This window comes from Scomber scombrus, chromosome 12 (assembly GCF_963691925.1).
Source record: "Scomber scombrus chromosome 12, fScoSco1.1, whole genome shotgun sequence".
In the NCBI taxonomy this organism is placed as follows: domain Eukaryota; kingdom Metazoa; phylum Chordata; class Actinopteri; order Scombriformes; family Scombridae; genus Scomber; species Scomber scombrus.
This window is the reverse complement of record NC_084981.1, coordinates 15,341,334-15,362,839: the sequence shown is the minus strand read 5'-3', so window position 1 is coordinate 15,362,839 and position 21,506 is coordinate 15,341,334. Positions and strand designations below refer to the sequence as shown.

Below are 21,506 nucleotides of genomic sequence, written 5' to 3'. Positions count from 1 at the left end.
CACTCACAATGATGAGCTTTCCTTGCATGATGCAGAGAGGCCTATTAAGCATATCCATCTTAAGTAGTCCTAGCATGGTATTTCTGAAGTAGGCTACCCTTGAGCAAAACACTGGCTTCCTTCCAGCCCCAGGGATCCAATTCAGTACCAGACCCTCAGCTTTGATCTCCGTGCAGGCAAGAAAAGCGAGAACGTCCTCCTTGAACCTTAAAAACAATCTGTCATAGTATTGTGGTTTCTTTTTAAAGAGTGAAATGAAACAACACCTGTAAGGCAGGTTCCACACACACACACACACACACACACACACACACACACACACACACACACACACACACACACACACACACACACACACACACACACACACACACACACACACACACCTGTGAACAGTTGGTGGGAGGTCTACCTGTCTGTCCCGGCAGCAGCATCAGGCTGATGAGCCCTCCTCCTCTCTGCCACCGTCACTGGTTTCCCTGGAAGCGGGGAGAGAAACCAGTCGGCCGTCCTCTGCGCCTTTGGTTCAGTCGCTGCAGGACTCAAGTGCTCACTAGAGGAATGCGTGGCAAATCCCGGCGTTTACCTGGATTTTCAGAGGGGGAAACCTGCCTTATGACAAGTGCATTTTCATTTCTAGCATGATAGCTCTCTTCTGGAGCCGATAAAGGCGTATGAAATGTCTCACCAGCAGCGGGTTGTCCAACTCTCCGCCGCTTCTCTCGCCGTGGTCTTCGGGCCGGACGAGGAGAGTTTGCGTGCCGGCGGAGAGAAGCTCAACGCCAATACTACGACTGGCCAGGAGATTTTTGTGGACTTCAAGGCGCAAAACTCGCGTAGTTTTTGGAATAAAAGACTCGTTAAGGCCATAGCTGAAGTGTACTTTCAGGGATGGATGGAAAATTTTGTGCTTTTCATTCAAGGAAACGCAAACAACCTGGAGGTGTTGAGAGAAGCGTGGATGCGCAGAGCTCTGAGGTCACCAAAGGGATTTATCATTAAAGCTGTCGGTATGTAACCTCAGTCCAGTCAATGAGCTGTCACCTCTGATATTATGATGCATTTATATATAGCAGTATTAATGGTAGTAGGCTATGCAATATCAATATGAAGTCCACAAAGTTACCAGATATCCTAAAACAGCATGTAGAATGCTCAAATGCAAATAGGAATATTGAAAATGGCAGGACCTTAAAACATTACAGTGAAGAGCTACCGCAGTCAAAAGAGCATACTGTGTTTGTAGAGACACTGTAGAGTCACACAACCAACACAACATTTGTTTACCACTTTAGAGAGGAGTGTGTGAAAACCATAAACCTTCAACAACATGAAGCTAACAGGGTTAAACACCCCCCTCCTCCTTCTCCTCCTCTGACTTTCTATCAGGACTGACTACACATTTTACTTACATTTGATGTCAAAAGTCTTTATCCAAGAAAAGATAATTAACCAACAGTTCACTTCCATGTGTATTGCTAACTCAAACGCAAATTTGGACATTCATTTGTCAGTCAAAATGGTCAGTCTCAGATTTCGTGGATGTTGCAAAGTGTGGAGGCTTAAAACTTCCTGGCACAACAAGAATGGCATGATGATTTCTCTTTGCATATCTAAATTGCTGTCATACATAATTTTCATTCAGTTTCCTTTCAAAAGACCCCTTTCAAAAATGGGATAAAATGTTGTTGTTGCAGAGTGAACAGCTTCACCAGTTTCCAATCAGTTACAACACCATCTGCTATTTTTCCATCACTGTCAAATTCATCTTCTGCTCACAAGACTCAAAAGATGATCATTTGTTCCCCCTAATATTATCTGCAGAGATTCAGAGGAAAGCATTACTAATCCACCTCCTTTGTTGTCGACACAGTGTTTTGTTTACTTAAGCTTGTTAAAAAAGCTCTGTATACCATGTAATTACCTCTAATTGCTCCTCTTCTCTTGCTCTCTGTCTCAGATGTGTTTTAAAGCTGCATATAGCTGCACAGAAACAATAAATGGAAACCTTTATGCAACCTCCTATAGCATGATCTCATGGGCTGTAAATGCCTGACAGCACCGGCTGCTTGAGGAAATGACAACCCTGTGTGGCTTTTAGATGTAATAACAGTATTCTGAAGATATACACCAGACTATTCACATTTCTTTCTTATTTTAGAAAGAAAGATGCCAAACTGTAGGTTACAGCAAATATACATGTAGGAAGTGTTTAACTGATTTTAAGTGTCTGCCTCAAATCAATACCTTCTTCTCAAAAAATACACAATTATCCGGTAAAATTCAACGACCGCATGATTCAAGAATTTTAGAGGTATGTTTTTTAAATGTTTGGAAGATAGTTGAGCTGGTCCCTCTTGGTGGTTGCTTATTGAAACAATGCCCTGGCAACACACATTGTCTCTGAGTTGTCTTTTGGTGCAGCTGCCTCGCCTCTTTTCATAGTCTGTCTTTCCAATAATGTGTCCATCTTTCTCTGGGTGTGATTTTGCCTGGACGCAGGCCTCGCTGATGTTTACCTGCTGACTTAGTGTCAGTCTGTCAGGTCTGCCAGATTGAGCAGTGCACGGACAAGTAAAGCGAGGAATGCGAAGGGGAGGAAGAGACCACACAGGGGTAGACCCGGGAGGGCGTGGATTGACGGAGGAGGGGGGAGGTGGAGGCTGACATGTCCTCCCGCTGTGAGACAGTTTCTGGCCCTAAGCTTCAACTCAGCACACAGACAAACACCATATGGGACAAAGGTGATACTGGGTTTAAAACAATGCACAGCTCAGCACATACAGAGACATGTATGAGCTCACGGTCAGATGCGAGGCAAGCGTTGATATGTTTGAGCTTCACACCAGAAACTTGTTGTGTTTTTCCTTTTGTTCCCTCAGTTGGATGTGTAGAATGATTTATGTGCAGAGTACGACGCTAGAAGGCTGCTTTCACATTTATCTGCTGAAAGTGGAAAGTTTTGCTGTGCTCATCAAAAATAAGAGTTAATGGGGCAAGCCAACTGACATGATTTGTGACATCACAAATAGTTTGGAGGCCAATCCTGGTTCAGTATTCAATTTTCACAAGTGTGATGTGGAAACTTGAAGCCTACAGTGCATAAACACTGAGAATGGATTTTATGTCAAGTATACGACATCTTGTGTCTAGCAGGAAAACCTCTGAAATAAAATACATATTCATATATCTAGATTTTTTAATGAGGGAGACTGGGTAAATGTCATTTTGAGGATTTAACATGATAATTTCTCCTTTTTTGTAGAAAAAAACACACCAGACACAAGTTATTATTCAAAGTTGAGTATTTTATATACATCCTAAAACATGTCTGGAGGGGATCTTTAACAAATCCTCTGCTTTACACCACAATAATTTGTATGGAAATCAGCACTGGCAGGTTGGCAGGATAGTTTACTGCTTCCTCACTCAGAATTGGTCAGCAGTGAATCAGTGTGCGACTGGCTACCGACCACAACCGCTTTTCTGTTACCCAGGATTAATATCCCTCCATTTCATGGCCAGTGAGGGACTGTGGAAGTCAGACTACGAGATTGATATCATGCATGGACTTAAAGGCCTTGACATTGTCTCGATATAAATATGTCAGCTAGAAACCAGAAATGTTATGAGTTATGGGTTACAGTGAATTTCAAACAGCCCTATTTCCTTCCTCAGGTCAGACCAAGGTTGAGACGTGACTTTTTAAAGGAAAGTTGAGGGGCTAATTGAGGAGCTGTTTGCTAAAACTAACCATGTGTGCTGTAAGTTAGGATATTTAACTTACAGCACATCTCCATCGATATCTGGAGAGAGATATCAAAAGTAAAATGAAACGTCTACACAAACAGACACAAACATTTGATTTATTGTGCTAATTCCTCATTTGTCCTGTTCTGGTTATCAGTGCTAATGTTCTGAGTGAAGACAGATTGTTCTGTGGGCCCATCAGCCACCTCCGGGCCTCTTCTGAGGGGGCATACGAAGAGAGGGAGGTGTGCAGGAGATGAGGAGAAGGAGGAAGACGGGGGGAGGGGTGGGGTTGATGGAAGAAGGGGATTGCGGTGAGGTTAGGCCGAGGTAAACAGACAGGGTGAGGAGTTAGTATGAACAAGTTTCGTTGTTATCCTAGTGGGAATGGGGCCCAGTGGTACTGGGGTTGACCTCATTGCTTCAACTCATGGATGTCTACAAGTTGTTTCTCATTCATCCTCTTTTACTCTGAAATTATCTCTTCATCCCTTCTCTCCCTTTCAGCAACCGAATAATGATTGGACTCAGAAGTTCACATCCTTCTTGTTGAGACTGTTGACGCTGAGTATGTTTACATATACACTGTAACCTGAATAAGATGAAAGTGTTCATATAATTTACTGTGAGCCTTTTTTCTTCACCAGCTTGAGTTTACATATTTTTTTCATACTCTTCCAGTTGTATTATTATCAACTGAGTCATATTACTAGTTTTACTACTATTACTCACTGGAGAGCCATAAAGAAATAGTTTGTCATCATGTCAAATACTTTTATTGCAGAGAGTTAGACAAGAAGATTGAGCACACTTTCATGTCTGTGTTAACTATGGAGACAGAGCTGGGATTACCTTAGTTAAGCATAAACACCAGAGGCAAGGAGAAATATCTAGCCTGATTAAGATTAAATAAATGATATTCAACATGTTAATTAGTTAGATTTAGAGGTAGTGGTGGGGATTTTTTTTTGGTGAGAGTCAGGCTAGTCTCCATATGTGATGGATAAACACAGGAGTGGCATCAATCTTGTCTAACTCCTGCCAAGTGTATTTCCCAAAATGTTGAACCATATTTCATTAATCTGTTTTTAACTAAATTATTATGCACAGATTCACTTATTAGAAAGAAAAAAAAAACACAAAATTCAACAGGAGGGCCATTCAGGCTCTCCTGTCGAAACCAGAGTCTTCATAATGACTGTTAGCTTCCTCTGCATTATTTAGAGTCACACTATTGTGTCTGTGGCAGGATGAAACATTTATACAGAGTCAGTGAGTGGTGTAATGAGGTGTCCTGTATCCTCCCTACAATCAGCCTCTGCAAACTACTTTCATCCACTTTGAACATGGACGTGAATGAGTCCTCTGGACGGGCCACTCACTTTTGCCATGGAAAGCAGTTTGGACAGTGTGGACATACTGTAGGGTCTTATTTGTGAAGTACTAGGGACACAGCTTTGCTGCAGCTTTTAAGCTAAGTTTCCTTTTTAAATGGTATGTTTCATTTAACTCACCATACCATAAGGTGGTGAAGCATTCCTGAAATGCTTCATTTACTCTTGAGATCATTTCCTGAGCTCGCCTGCTCATAGAGGCTTGTTTCTGGCCTTTACTTTTCACTTGAAAGTGTTGTGTTTTCACACAAGGGGTGTCTCCTTTCATGAGGGTATTTTGTCAAAGTCTCAAAGCGCTCCACTAATGGTCATAACTCTTCCAGATGTTAGCTTATTAGCCATGACACCCCCTTGCCGGGCCTCGCCAGGTTTAAATGGCCCACCCTGTCCTATCTAAGCAGCATAGGTCAAAGGTTACACCCTTCCTGCTCACAAGCCACCCCGCGGTCAGTTAGCTTCAGAGGATTTTTTAGAAAGTAAGCAGAGCATTAAAAACATAAATACAGTATCCAGGTGTTCTTCACTCACTGGTCAGTTCAGCTCCTGGTGCTGGGTGATGGTGTGTTAAAGAGCCCTTATAATTCATAATGTATTGGCTGTGTTTTATTTCTGGTTACAAATAGATTGATGAGGGGAAACATTCACAGAAGCACATTTGTGTGAGATTTGTTCCTCTCTGCTCACTTACGGCTGCTATCTGAGCTGCTCTCAAATAATATTGGTTAAAGATTTGACTCTCCAGCCCCCTTGACGCTTATAGTATGACATTAGGCTGTTGCACAAAATATATGCTGCTCTTATTCAGGCTGAAAATGATGAAGAGTCTGTATTATTGCAGCGGTTGATCCAAATCTTGTTCTCCTGAATGTTCTCTCCAAAAACAGAGCTGGAATGTTTTTGATGGTAATCATATACTAAATCCGCTTGCACCCAGCAGTGTGGAGGTTCCTCTGCCTGACTGTCTGAGCACAGATTTTCTAGATCAAAGGACTTTTAATTTCATCTATCCTAAATAAACAGTTGACTGGACGTTAATGGAATTGCAACATGAAAGGTTTTGACTTAATGTGATGGATAGAAAAGCAGCCTATGTGATTTATGTGCGGCTTTGTTGAGTTTTAAAATTGCATTGTTCGTTTAACTTAATTAGGCTACAAGCATCACTCTTGTTTTCACTTTCTGTGACAATGTTAGGGCCAAGCATGTGTGTCTGCACGTATCTACAGTTCAATGTCTTGCTTTCTACTTCCTGCACTTGTAAAAAGTTTATTATACCGGTCAGATATGAGGAAACCTTGACCTCTATTCTCAGACTTGACCCTCCATGTGTTAGAGACTCTGCATGTATGCGTGCATGGCTCTCAGCACATCATTTGTTAGCCACATCCTTTCCCATTGAACAGGAAGCTCACCCCTGATGCGAATCAGGCATGTCAGCCTCTGTATCGACCCAAATATTGGGCTCACCCGTAGCGGTGGAGTGGAGCGCTGCCAACAATAACAGTTGAGGAGTTTCCACTATATCCCTCAGCTTAGACACCCTGTCAGCGGCCGCTTAGGTTTCCCTCATGGGATTTATTTTCATTCATTCTCCTGTCAGACAAATGGGACGGCACAGGAGTGAGGCTATATTGCATTAAATTTGGTATTAGTATTACTTTTCAGTTTCCTGACAGGATGTTTTCTTGGCTTCATTTAGCACTGATAAATGGACTGGTATGCTAACATTGGCTCTGTGATAGCAAAGTGCTGTATTAATGTATTTCAAGAGTGAAAGATACTTTCATGGATTACGGACAGAGCTGTGTGCTGACCAGTGTAGGGCATTAGAGGGGAGTAGATCATATAGCAGACACTGGACGGGAGCTCTCCTCTAAATTCAGGGATAATAAACACAGAAATCTGCAGTATGAGCTGAGTTACACAGGAGGAAATGGGTTTCATCTGCATCCAATGCATGCCATCACTCTTGATTAAGGGGTGTGGATCTGCTGGAAAGCTTGCACACCCTCTTAAGTTGTGTATACTATATATGTTTTGTTGACAGGATGTCAGTGGGGAAAAGCCACATGGTGATAAGACTGGGGAAACTAGAAGCTCCTGCTTATTTCTGGGCTCAGTGGTTAGTAAGAGATTGAAATGATGAGCATGGGTCACTTTCATCATTAGTGAAACAGTGAAAATGTGTCATGAAAAAGAAGAACTATGTGTTGTACAGTTATTTGAAGTTTACACACTATAATCTAAATTGTGATCAAGAAAGAATGTAAAGTTGAACCTTGTGGAACACCTTTTCCTACACACAACTGAAGACATGTTTTCATACTGGTGTTAACCAACAAGGTATAGTGAATCAAGTCTCATAGAACTGAATCTGAACCAAAAGAGGGAATCACTGACATATGATAAAGCATCAGTAAATAGAGCAGCACAATGTTGTCCTGCACAAACAAGCATCCTTAGCATTGAAATAGTGTGACATGTTACCAGACTGGAATCCAGATTGACTAGAAAAGAAACTGAGAATACCTGTAAAGAAACATCTTGAGATGATTTGGAGATGACCTGATGATTACTGATGACACATGTATTCCCCTCTTTATGTAATGAGAGAAGACAAGCAGCTTTCCATGCCATTTGGTGCTGATTTTTTTTTAAATTATTAACTTTAAAACGATCTACAGATGTTTATCTGTCTATTTACTTCTGGTACTGAAATGTCATTTTGCTTCCGTGTAAAATATACCATACAAAATGTTCAAGTTAATGCAGGAGCTATAAATGCATTTATAATTTTGCATTCCTTATTAAGAAAGTGCATTTACTTGGAAGGTAAGCCAAGTGCAGCTGTGTCTCAGGAGCTACAGCAGGAACCCCAAATTGTATGAATGCGAGAGTGAGCACTAGAAACAATATAAAGTGCTATAATGCTCCTGAAGAGTAGGTTGGCACCATGCATGGCAGCCTCTGCCAATTGGTGTATGAATGGATGAATGTTGGCATGTGTTGTTAAGCGCATTAAGTGGTCGGTAGACTAGAAAAGTGCTGTATAAATGCACTCGGAGGGATCAGCAGAATGTCTGGCTAAGGCACAGACTTTATTTCCTGCCTTAATAAAACTGATATCTTAGTTTTCTATCTTTTTTATCAACCACAGTTTAAAAGTCACCACAAAGGCCAGTTCATTTAAGGTCACTTTTGTCAATTTATGGGCCAATGGGACTATTTTTCCTGGTTTAGCTTGTTAATGTGGTACTTCAGGATTGTCAAATTTTGGTGCACTTGGCTCGATTTCAATTTCGTTGTGATTTGTAAAATGACAATAAAGACATTCTATTCTATTCTATTCTATTATCAACTGTGGTGAATTGAGATAAGTACTTAACTTTGTTGTGGCAGTGATAATGAATACATTTAGTCAGAATATCAAGAACACCAAGAACACTTAGGGCCTGATTTACTAAAGGTTTGCATGTGTAAAAACGTGTGCAAACTTGACATCACCTGCAAAAAATGTGCAAGCTGATCTACTAATGCAGTGCACTGAGGTTTGCATCTTTCAACTGTGCAAGATAGTACGCGCTGTCCATTTAGTATGTTTGCCATAATGAATACGTAATATGGGGCGTTTCAACCCCAGTGTGCAAAATACAGGGAGGAGAAAATGCAAATATGTTATTTAGCACGCGCATTGTGATTTACCAAACCTGAAGGTATTTTTTCTGACGCTAACTGCGTCTATAAATAATACCTTTTGAAGGGCAGGTATTAACCGGCTGCGCACTGGGTACAGATGACTTTTGTCACTGTGGAGAGGAGGAGACGGAGGCACAATTACAGAATACGCACAGGACGGAGTTTTTCCACCTGTGTTAATATTTTTGGAATGGAATATTTTTGGTTTTACTAACAGCATTGACTTCGTCACAAATACTCTCCCATATGTCAGTTTTTCTGGTAATATTTGTTTTTGTTATAACTCAATATATTTGTTAGCCTCTTCCACTAGAATCTGATCACATTTCAATTTGCGCTTGCAGCTTTCTGCTCGTCCAAACTCTCCATAAAGACACGCAAAACCCTCATTTAAATACTGCTGTCTCCACCCCGTTGCACCTGTTTTCATTTACGCAATTATTCTTAGTAGATCACCCGCAAAACGCACACAATTTAGTACCCACTATTTGGGATCTTAGTAAATCAGGCCCTTAATGGGGCTAACTGGTCACTACTAAAAGAAATATGAAGCTTTGTGTCCAGATGTTGATTTTAAATAAGTTAATGTGAGGTGTTTTGTGACAAAGCTTTCTGGACAGCAACAGAGAAATGGGACTTTGCATGAGTAACCACCTCCTCTCGCAATCTTCTCAATTCCATAAAACATCTTGAAAACATCAGACATTAGGATGGAGTCAAGATGGCGATTGCGACAAAATTGGCATAGGAAGAGGCTGAAGACATTGCCATAATTCCAACAGAAAATGTTAAAGACATGCATATGGGTACTAATGAACAAAGGAAAGGTACTGTGGTCTATGTGTAAATGTCTGGGTGATAGGAGACGTCTGGCAGAAACAGCACTGGCAGACTGGGGTAATGTTCATTTTCATGATGAGAGCCAGATACTTTGGGGTGTATCTCATCAAGTCTGAGGAGGGATGACGTATGAGGGGAAAATGATGGGGGGAAAAAGTGTAGGTAAAGTTAAATCCAGTCTCCTTACACCACTGTATATTGGTACCATATTACACAAAGAACTTTGGGCTGTGCTATAAATACACGTCTGTCTTCCTCCACACTGTACAGGTCCTGTGTTGAACACCTGGTAAGGTGTGTTTCCTGTTCACAAGACCATGATAACATGGTCTCTGTGCACTAGTTCAGTACCAGGTCATTTAATTGTTATGGTCTGGACTGGATTGCTATTCAAATAGTGCCTATTGTAAATCAGATGGTAAAAACATTGTTTAATGCTATTACAGCTGCAGGGGTTTGAAGCCAAGTCTGCGGTGACCAACTATGTGACTATAGATGTTTTAGGCTATGAATTTCAGTTTGAGAAGTTTAGTCACTGTCTGTTTATACTTTCTTGCCATCATACATTAAATGTCAAAGGGTTGGTTTGGCAAAGTGAGTCTCAAAGCTATAACTGGTTTAGAGATACCCACACTACACTTGTGCTGCTGTTTCTTCTTTCTCCTTGGCTTTGTATTGCATGTGGCAGGTCGCTGCCACAGTAAAGGTTTCTATGGTGACGTGAGTCAACACAAAGCCTGCCTGTGTTTCTCCTCATAGCCCAACGTTTTAGCTCATGAATCGTCTCCAGTCATGGCATTGCAGCGGTTACTGTACATCCAGAATATTTTGGATATAAATGTTATTAGTACTATCTTTCCCTCTGTTGAATAATGAGTACTATTTACACTTAGATGTGACATTCTGGTAAGTTTGCATTTCCACGTAAACCTGCCAACTAACGCATTTTCTTAAACACTGATTACAAAAGGGCACAGTCCAAATTTCTCTCTTTGCCTCCCACTTAAATGCTTCACTTAATATTTAAACGCAAGCCACCAGGCCGGGATAGTAAAGCCGGGTCAGTTATATAATGCCTTCAAGTTTGGGTAGAAATGCTGGTTTTATTGTTGTGAACCAATCAATAAAGCTGTAAAATGACCAGCAGCTCAGTCTGTCTATTTTATTGCTCACTGATGTGATTTTAAGTGAGGTGGTTGCAGTTGTGTTGATAAAATCTTGCCAACTGTAATCAGGTATGCCATGTACATAAAGCAAGTGATTTATAAAGTATATTCACAAACCACTATTTATTGCAAATACTTGTTGATGGTCATACAGTTTAACTCCAAGTGCTTTCAGAGTGGAAGGACAGGAAAGGGCAGTGTTGTTAGACTGGGTGAGGTTTGGTTGTTGGGACAGTTGGGCTGTGATTGCTCTCTGAAGGGATCTTTTCACTCAGTTTATTGGGCCATTTAACTGCAACTCCCACATCTGTGTGGAACAGAAAGACACAAACTCATAAAAGCTCTTTTAAAAGCATGATGCACACACACACACACACACACACACACACACACACACACACACACACACACACACACACACACACACACACACACACACAAGAAGGGGAGGGCGGTGTCACAGAGGGCTGCTAGTCCAAAAGAAAAAAAGAAGCAAAACAAAGAGAGGTGGTCGTGGGACTGGGAGAGAGTCACGACATGAATAAACGCTGACATCCCTTCCCATTACACTAAATCTGACTGTATAAATGTTTGACATTGACTCGCCAGAGACCTAACTCAGATCATTCATGGACAGGCTTCAGATTCATGCAAGTGTGTCGTTCACAAGGTCTCCATCGTTGGGAGACAGGGAGGGTTTTTTCAGTTGTGGGCTGGCCTCAAGTTCATGTTGAATGCCATGTAGTGTGTCCTTAATGAGGGAGAGAGAAGATTAGCCTGTTTGCGTACTGGAGCCTAAAAGATTAGACGATAGCAGGATGAGACAAGATGGTGTGTGTGTTTGTGTGTGTGTGTGTGTGTGTGTGTGTGTGTGTGTGTGTGTGTGTGTGTGTGTGTTTGTTTGACTGCGAGTGTGTGTGTGTGTATCCAAAGAAGCCATAGAATGAGAGATTACGGCAACAGGCCTGATGTTTCAGTGAGATTTATCTGTGATAGCATAAAGGTGAAAGGTCAAGGCAAAGATTCAGGTGCAAGTTGTGCAACCATCTTTATTGCTTTGGTTTCTGGTCCCCCATTACAGCCTAAGCATACTTAATCTCCTATCTGTCCAAATCTGTAGATGCTAGACTGTCTAATCTTCAGGAATGAGCTTCCTTTTCATTTAGATCCCCTCCGTACTTTAGATGAGTCTTGTGGTGGGTGGTTTGTTCAGTCTGGAGCAAAGACATATGATTGACAAATGTTGCCATCCAAAGAGCCATAGCCATTGAGTGGCTAAAAAAACCCACAGCATTATGACCAACACTTCACCTTAAAGTGCTATGTCGCAAAATTTGAAGGAAGCTTCCTGGAATGCAAATTAAAAACAGTTTTTCTTTGCACGATACAATACTGTAGTTCACATGTTTCCTATTATCAAGTGCTGGTAGTGATTACAGAGCAGAAGCTGCTGTACTCATTAGCAAATGTCAAGTAAAATATTAAAAACGTCAGCTAAATAGTTGAAATATACAATGATGAACAAGCATGAAGACTTTGTTGTGTACTTGACCGCATGTTTGTGATCAAAATTAAGTTTCGCTTCATATGTCTGGTTGGTTTTGGAAGGTGTGTGTGTTGTAAACAGTTACCAAAGTGAGTTTTACAGATCAACTGTTACTTCTGGGCTTTAAATGCCAAATGTTAGAGGTGACATAATTCCCCATCCATATTACCACTGATTAAGAGGTCAGACTGCAGAGAAACTTTGCTGGGGTTTGCATTGGTGCACAACTTGAAATATCCTATTATTTGTATCATTTTGACCCTCACATTACAGCACTCATTATCAGAGGGATTGTTTTCCTTTCTCTCCGTAAAGATAAGTTAGAGATAGCATGACTTTCAGACTAAACATGACTTAGTCGGAAATATTCAGCACTGAAGCTCATGGCAGGTTTACAGCATGTACTATACAGTGTGATGTGTTGGTATTTTCCTCCAAGAGACTGGAGGTAAGTAATGTAATCACATATGAAATGGGACTCATGCGGCTCTGAGGCCAGTTAACAACACAGCCATGTGAATACATGTGGCATTGATCAGTGTCAGCAGCTCAAAATATCTCAGCGGGGATAGAGGAGAGAAGGTCTCTGTCAATCATCTCCACAATCTGAGCAGACAGCTTCAGACATTTTTCATTTTTATCCCCCAGGCATCAGTTTATTTTCACGTGGAAAGTTTATGACATGGCAAGAAATGTACATTTCTAGCTCTGTGTGGAGCAGAAAATTGTGCAGTCTGTGTCACTTGATTTTAATGTTCTGGTGATTTGCGGGACACGAAGCAGTGAGGTCTGCACACTGTTAAGCTCCCAATAAATAATTTTCTTCTATTTTTTGAGGCAACATTTTGATCTGTAAAATCCCCCAATGTTCTAGTGGATATGATTTAAAGTAAGATTTCAGTCTCTTTATATTAAGTTGCAATGGTTTATTTAATCTAAACCAGCATATAAAGCATGCATTGCACCAGCAATTCTGACTTTGATACTCAAGATACAATTTTGAAGGTCATAAGATGATGTATATAGAAAAATATTACATTCCTACCTCTGAAGTGTTCACCTCTTTGCATATATAAATCTGTGATGGTGAATCACAAGTAGTTGTTGCTTTACTTCAAAAGGTTAGTGCAGAAATTTAGTGTTGGGCTTCCATAAAACTTACAGACATGTAAAAAATGATCACATTTTATCTTCACAAATACTGGATTCTACACTTCCCATAATGCAACTTGGTGTTTTTCATTTGACCCTCCCTGCCCGGTAAACACCCACATCTTTCAAACTTCACACCCCCAGTTTTCTGTTGTAAATTTATAGTCCCCAAACACAAGGTCAGATAAGCCTGATGACATCACTATGGTATCATCAGGGTAATTTTTTCAAGCTTGACAAACCTCCTCCAGAGCTACAGAAGACATTATACGACCATGATAAACAAACTGACTTTGACATATAAAATTGTTGGACTGCTCCTTTAAGGGGTTATACTGAAAAGTTGCTCCTAACTTTTCTTCAACACAAGTCTCATCTCCTGTTTGTCTGTCTGGCAAATGTTTTCCTCCCTCTTCCTTGTGGCACAGGGTTAGGTTGCCATGGCACCCAGGAGGGTATTCATGCTGTGTATGACAATGAGTGTAATGTCGGTGGCCCGGTCTTAGATTACAGGAACACAGAGGTCCGTTACCCCTAGAGAGAAGACGGTTTCAAGAGTAAACCTCCCTGACTGCCACGCCTGCTAATGTTAGACTCAATAAACACTAATCCTCTGCCAGGCCCATCCCTCTATTCCACCAACATTTTCCCACCTAGGTTCAGTCACAAATAAACTGCTGAAGGTGTATTTTGGTCTTCTGTCTCACATCTACATTGCCAGTACCATTTTTGTTGTCGTCAGTGCTTCCATTAGACCTGTATTAATGAAATGGTATGTGGAAAACAAAATACTGCATGAAGCTAATTCTGTTTTTAACTCCCATAGAAGTACAAATCAGGTCAGCAGGTGTCTGTCAGGATATCCTGCTTTGAACCAGGATACAGTCAGACACAGATCCATTAAAACTACCTCTGTGCATAAATGTTAGGAAGTCCTTTTCAGGGTTTAGTGTTTTTTAGTAAGCGATTAAGATATTAATTATTTGTCTTCCCCTCCTCTGACCCTATCATATTTTTGCTGACCTTTCTCCTCTTTTGTGGTTTTAAGTGGTTGTTATGTGGACGGCCTGCCAGACAGATTCCTATAGGAAGTTTCCAACAATGAAAAGCCAAGTCAGCTGCACTAATTCACTGCCCAGGGAGACTGCTATTGAGATATCCGCTCTGAGGTTAAGTCAGATTAGCGTCTTCTGTTGGAGCCGGCGGAAGGCAGATGTTATTTTTTACAATCCCTCTGTGTGTCATAGGATCAGTTTTACAAAGAAAGACCCCTGATCTGTGAGCCTTAAGTGAGCTTGGTGAGCTGGTAATTGTTTTTTTACTCACTTTGCCTCAGTTGCTCCTTACTGATGATAAAACTTTTAAAATTAAACTAAAGCAGAGAATGAGAGGCTTATGCGTGTAATACATTACAGCAAGGAAAAGGTTTCTCTTTTGTGTTAGTACTTTTTTTTTTCAGCACCGAAAAAGTGAATTTGACTGATTACACATTTCTTGTCAAACAATGGTTATTAGCAGGCCATCAGTATGTGTGTGGTGCGTGTGTGTTCTGTCATTTGATTAGTTGTTTATTTTCTCTGCCTTGGACATAAGTGGTTCAAGCGTGAGTGTTGTAAATGTTTAGTTTACATCAAGAGTGAGCTTGGCAGTGTTTTTACTGAATGCCCTGGGGTTGATGGGAGAATCATTCACAGTCACACGCCACATGTTGGAGCTTATGTCAGAATTCACGTACACAAATACAAAAAACACAAAGTGTTATTGTCAGTATAACTGGAAACTTGAAATCACTTGGGGAAATATTTCTGTCAATAACAAAAAGAAGTTGGAACTTTTTCTGGCTATCTCGTTGAATTTAATTATATGTGTGTGGTATTTTTACAGATTGCACTCCAGTTTTTACCACTAGTATTGCATACTGTCCCTCAACAATTGTCAGCTGGCTGTAAGTGAACCAAATGAAACTGAATACAGCCGGTAGAGACCAGTTACCACTTTTTTGTGTATCACCATTTTATTGTTTATCCTCTCTTCCACCCATTAATGAGGTGTAGCTGATTAACTAAAACCAATTTTCCAGTCCCGTGGGTTAGGTTAATTTCGTGCCCTTGTGTCTGCCCTTCATATGAAGGGAGTTTGTCTTGATCCAGCCCAGATGCTAATCATTCATCAGCAGTGGGATCTGGTTTGTTTTGCTCACTTCTCGTTAGTAAACATCACTCTTTGTGCTTTCTATGTTTGTGTATTTTTGTGGAGAATTCATCTAAGACACAGATTTTGGTGGGCAACTATATAAAATAAATAGCTGTTAAATAAAGGCTGCAGCAGCTAAGCAAATATTTGTCTCCTTTTATATTATTGCTCGGGGTGCGTAATGCATTCTTATGGATCCCACAGTAGTTGCAAAAATCCCATCCACATTCTTATCCTAACCTTAACTACATCAAAGTTTAGTCTAACCCCATCGCCACTGCCACCTCTAATCTTAACATAAACATAGCCATTATGAGCTCTTCTGTATACCTAAAACGAACCACCTAAAGTCTTACATTTGAAGATAAACATTTCTTCTATGTGTAATCCATCCTTTTGTTTGACATGCCAATAACAGCACTTCTTCCCATAATCTTTGTGGGATCCAAAATGTTGCATCTGTAATGGCTGGTATTGACTATGGTGCTATTTTTTGGATGTCTTGATTGGAAATGTTGAACTGAGGAAGTTGGTCATTGCTTTGTAGTTGCCTCACCTTGAAGAAAAATATGTGTTCAATACGAAAGCGTACATGTCCCTGCACAGGCTGGTACTTTCCGTTGGTGCGTGTCTCTGAACAACATAGTACATTGACTAAATTAGATATTTTTATGTTACCCGGTGAGGCAACCATTTATTGAAACACAACAGTGTCAAAGTCCACATGCAGTTTTGATGTTCTATCCTATTAATGGGGTTTGGAAAGGTCTTTGTGGCACTAATATCTATATCCCATCCCACCCTCATCATTGTAGGCCTCCCACTTGAAGCTCACACAAAAAAAGCCTGTTTGCCTAAGTGAATTAGACACAGCATGTTGCTTCAATTATGTCTCTATGTGTGAAACTCTGTTGACTGAAATTAAATGTTTCTAAAATGTCTGGTGTGCATTAAGAAGCAGCTTATTTATGATTTAAAGGCTCTGTGGTCTCTGTCTAATGGGCTCCCACAATTTGTTTGTATGTTAGAGGAATGCTGTCTGCCCTCAGAGTCAGTCATAGTGGTGAGATTTTGATGTGGGGTACACTGTATGGAACAAGTTTCATACTATTTTTACAAAGACAAAACGTGTCCAAGACTGTGTCTGTCTTTTTTCTTATTCTCTCTCACTTTTAGTAACATGTTTGTCCAAGGGCACCTCCTAGACATGTAAGGCCTTATGATATGGGGGGCAGGATATCTGATCTGCCCAGCAGGCAGACCTGTGGTCATTTCTGTGGGAGTAATGGAATTCTGTGGTCTGTCCCAGTACTGATGGAATTTCAAAAGCAGTCAGGCATGGTTCATATAACTCACATAAATAGACCACCTCGGTCATGATTTAGAAGGTGGTTAGGGGAGGAATGTCAACATCAGTACTTTGAGTTGTTTTCACTGGCAGGACAAGTCAGAGAGACCTTTCTAGCCCAGGTGTGTTTGTGTGTACTGCAGTAGGCCCACCTGTTTCACTCAATAATCCGCTGGTATGTGTGTGTATCCATATGTTGCAGGTGACCTGTCCCCAGTGCAGATGTCCCCTGTACCCCAGTCCCAGTTCATTCCCTTGGCTGAGGTGTTGTGCTCAGTTATCTCAGATATGAACTCCTCCGAAATCACAGTCAACCAGGAAGCACTTATCAATTACATGAGCAAAGCACATCCAGGTAAATCAAAAAATATAACCTTTTGTTGCTTGTTACATAATTCATATTATTATACTTATACTCTTAAACAAGACACTATTTGTCCTCTTGATTGCCTGTTGTTCTACCATCTATTTTTTCCCTATATCTCAGGGATAACCATCCCCACTCAGGACATCCTTTACAATGCTCTGGGCAATCTCATCAAGGAGCGAAAAATTTACCACACAGGCGAGGGCTACTTCATCGTCACGCCTCAGACCTATTTTATCACCAACAACATGGTCCGAGAGAAGAACTGGTGGACTTCTGGTTCAGCAGATGACCCTCCATCGCCACCTCCCATCACTTACCTATTGAGCAATGATGCCTGTGTTGAGAGCACTCAAACTCCCCCTGTGGCACACTGCAAGTCTTGCAGCTGCTTCAGCCCTCTCCAAACAACCGCGAATATCGCCTCCACTACTGTAACAGCTACCGTCCCTCCGTCCACTGTCCCAGACCAGCATTCTGTCTCTGTTTCCATAAGTGAGTGCACAGGCAAGAGCTTAAAGTGGCCTCGACCATTAGATCACAAGCCTACAGTGCAGCATCAGTCCACCTCCACAGCAGCAGATTGTCAGGCAAGTGAGATTAGCAAAACTACAGCAACTACTAATGCCACTAGCCGTAAAGAAAAAGACACCAAACCAGGGAGGAAGTTTGGTCTCAGTTTGTTCCGAAGGAATGGAGGTAAAAAAGAGAAGCCAAAGAAGGAGTATGCATCATTCTCAGGTCAGTTCCCTCCAGAGGAGTGGCCAGTAAGAGACGAGGACGACTTGAACAACTTACCCCGTGACCTGGAGCATGCCATCATCAAACGCATCAACCCTGAACTGACTGTGGATAATTTGACACGCCACACAGTCTTAATGAAGAAGCTGGAAGAGAGGAGGGACAGGGGAATAGACAGAGTGTTGGACAAGGCTTTGGATAAAGATGATAAAGGAGTAGACAAGGGAATTTCTACTGAGATCCTAACATTCTCAAAATCTAGGCATCACTTCTCCCATAAAGCAGGGGCAGGGAAAAGATCTGGTCAGAAAGCCTCCCGCAGCAAGAGGAGGGCCCACTCCTCCAAAGAGAAACAGAGGGAAAAGGAGAAGGAGAGGGTTAAGGGTAAAGCTCCCATATGTGCGGATGACTATCCAGAGAGGGAGGATTTGACCCCTACTCGGCTCAGAGTGGAAATCCCTTTTGATGAACCAGATCAAGTGGAAGATGGCGGAGCTGTGGAGGCAAAAGCTCTTTATAAGAAACGCATTGAAAACCCTTTCCAGATTCATTCAAACAAAGACCCAGCTGAAATTGTAATTCCTCCCAACATCAACAGAGAGCATCGGAGGCGAGAGGTGAAGGAAGGCAAGGCTTCAGGGTCAGGGAGGAAGGAACGAACAAGTCACCGTTCCAAATCGTGGGACCCACATCGAGCCAAAGTGATCGTAGCAGACAGAGACCATACAGGAAAATCCCCTACATCGGAGGACAGATATGACTGTATCCATGAGAGGGATTTTACTGCTGATCATCTGCTCCAACCAGACATGAAGCTCAACAGAGAGCTGCCACTGGACTACAGCTCAGCGTATCCACAGAGCAGTACGCTACGGATAGACGACAAGGTTCGGCATCAGAGGGAAGGAAACAGCAGGGAGACCTGTGAGAGAGAAGGCAAAAATGGACCATTTAAAGAGGCAGAATATAAGAGTGTACCAGACCACAACCCAGCTATAGATGATGGCTTCTCTAACACCCAACAGTACACCCACACTGATGCCATTCTCCCTACCCATCCCTATGAGTCTGTCATAAACTGCTCATATGATCTAGCTCTGCCCTGGCCCAAACCCTCTTTACAGCGGAGGCACTCCCTCAGACTCAACCCACAGAGGGATGATATGGAGAGGCCTGATGAGCTCTCTTCACACCATCAGTTCTGTGAAACCACAGTCACCCAAGGACAGATGGAGCTAAGAACCATCACTATCAGTAATAGAGAGCAAAGGACCATGGGTCAAGGAGTACCAATAGCTGACAGCACTCCCTCAATATCAGACACGGATGCCTTTATAGAGGACGACGAAAAGCTCTATCAGAGAGCAGTTGAACAGGAGGATGAAGATGCCTGCAGCTCCCTGTGTTTGAATGAGGAAGAGATTATTGATATGGCAAAGGTTTACCAAACAGATGTTGTGGACTACCATCAACCCCAGTCAGTTTACCATAACTATGAATCTGACTTGCAGTATCAGCGACCCAACAATCATTATTATAATTCCAACTTTCAACAAGTGCCCTTAATTCAAGATTCAAGGGAAAATGCCTTCAAAGACCTCATCCCTTCAGCTACCCAGAGGGAAGCTTCCCTCAGCCCCAGCAGACCTGGAGAGACCAGCTGGAGACTCCACCAACACCATCAGAATACTAGATCACCAGGAGCCCAAAGTGAACCCAGCCCCAGGCAAGGAATATTGATCCATGAGTCCAACCTTGATGTAGACTGTCCCAAGCCCTCTGGGGTTGCAGATAGCAGCATCTTTGACTACTGCCAGACAAGTGAGATAGAATCAGACACTGAGACAGTCCGTAAGTCCGCCGATGAAGGCGATGGCGAATCTACTCACTGGACTGCTGAGGTGGAGGAAGTGCAAGAGGACGATTTTGGTGATAGGGGAACTCCTTTGACCCAAGGAGCTGGTCTGAGTATGCCCACTGGAGCAAGGGGGGTAGAGAATGGGGAAACAGTGGAATTGGGAGAGAACCAGAGCATCACAGGAGACAGTGGCATAGATTCTCCACGGTGAGTGCCTCCCTTGCTTGTTGTGTACATTACCTGTTACTGTAATATTGTTTCCCTATCATAGCTCACTTTGAGACCAAGGTTTTTTATGAAATAAAAACAAGGTCCACCAAAAAAGAAATTATTTGAATCCCTTAGTCCAAATGCACTTTCCCTTCACGTTAGTGTTTACTAGTTTTCACACATCAGGCTCATGTCTTATCTCTCCTGCTGTGAACCCAACCCACAATCTACCCCACTACATTCTGGAGGAGCTTTATGCAGGCAAAATAAACACTGTAGTAAGGTGAGTTAACCTCTGGGTTACTCATCAGTGGTTGGCTATACTCCAATTTGTGTTTTTTCCTTTCAAGTACATTGCAATAAACCTGAACAAACACCTTGTGACCAATTATAGCTTCCAGTATTTGGACAGAAGGGAGTCATTTTGATAATTAAGTGTAATTGCTGTGCAGCACTTAAATTCTCTTGTTAAAATCGGAGAGAAAGAAAAGACTTATTTTCTGACATTGAACTCGCTGTGCACCCTAATATATAGGTTGACTGATGGAATGCAGGAACACGTCACTTTGTTTAAATGGCATATTTATAAAAGATATCAACCTCAAGCCTACTTTTTCCCCTACAGGACCCGTGTCAGTCTGGCGTCCAGCAACACTGTCATCCTGGAGGGTCTCAAAAGGAGAGGGTTTTTACAAAAAATGGAGAAACTGCATTCAAAGAGCAGTGCCATTCAACCACAGAGCTCACTGCTTCAGCTTACTCCTGTCATGAACGTATAGCAGACCTGAGAACTCTGTGAAGCTTTATGGAGTTGGAGTTGACAGATCCCTTCACACAACTCAGTGTGAAAAGGCCAAAACCATGAGCTTATATTTCCATTTCTATGCAACTGTTGTTTACTGTTGGAAACATATCCAAAAAGGAGGGTCAGCACATTGTTGCTTACCTCCAGATCTTGACACTTGAAACAACGTTCTATGTACAGATGTACAGAATATATATTTCTTTTTTGTAAATATTTTTTTAAAGTAATATGCTAAGATTTATCCATTCGTGGACTACCATGAATATTTGCAGTTAAATGCATGTGGTGTTAGACAGCATTTTTCTGTGATATAAATGTAGTTTCTTTCTCTACATGCCCTATTGCTTAAAAAGACCATAATAGCAATAACACGTGTCCTAGCATTTCCTTCTTCTTTTCTTGTAGCAATTTACTTCAAATAAAATTGTACATGTCATCCA

The 21,506-nt window shown here is 41.6% G+C and overlaps 1 protein-coding gene across 1 annotated transcript; it reads left to right on the top strand.

Moving 5' to 3' along the window:
- The first annotated feature begins 679 nt into the window (after positions 1 to 679).
- stox1 (storkhead box 1) lies at positions 680 to 21,456 on the top strand. Its single transcript, XM_062431025.1, has 4 exons — positions 680 to 1,010; positions 17,288 to 17,440; positions 17,573 to 20,258; positions 20,887 to 21,456. The coding sequence occupies exons 1-4, from the start codon at positions 680 to 682 to the stop codon at positions 21,038 to 21,040; spliced, it is 3,324 nt and encodes a 1,107-aa protein (XP_062287009.1). The 3' UTR covers positions 21,041 to 21,456.
- Positions 21,457 to 21,506: the final 50 nt, after the last annotated feature.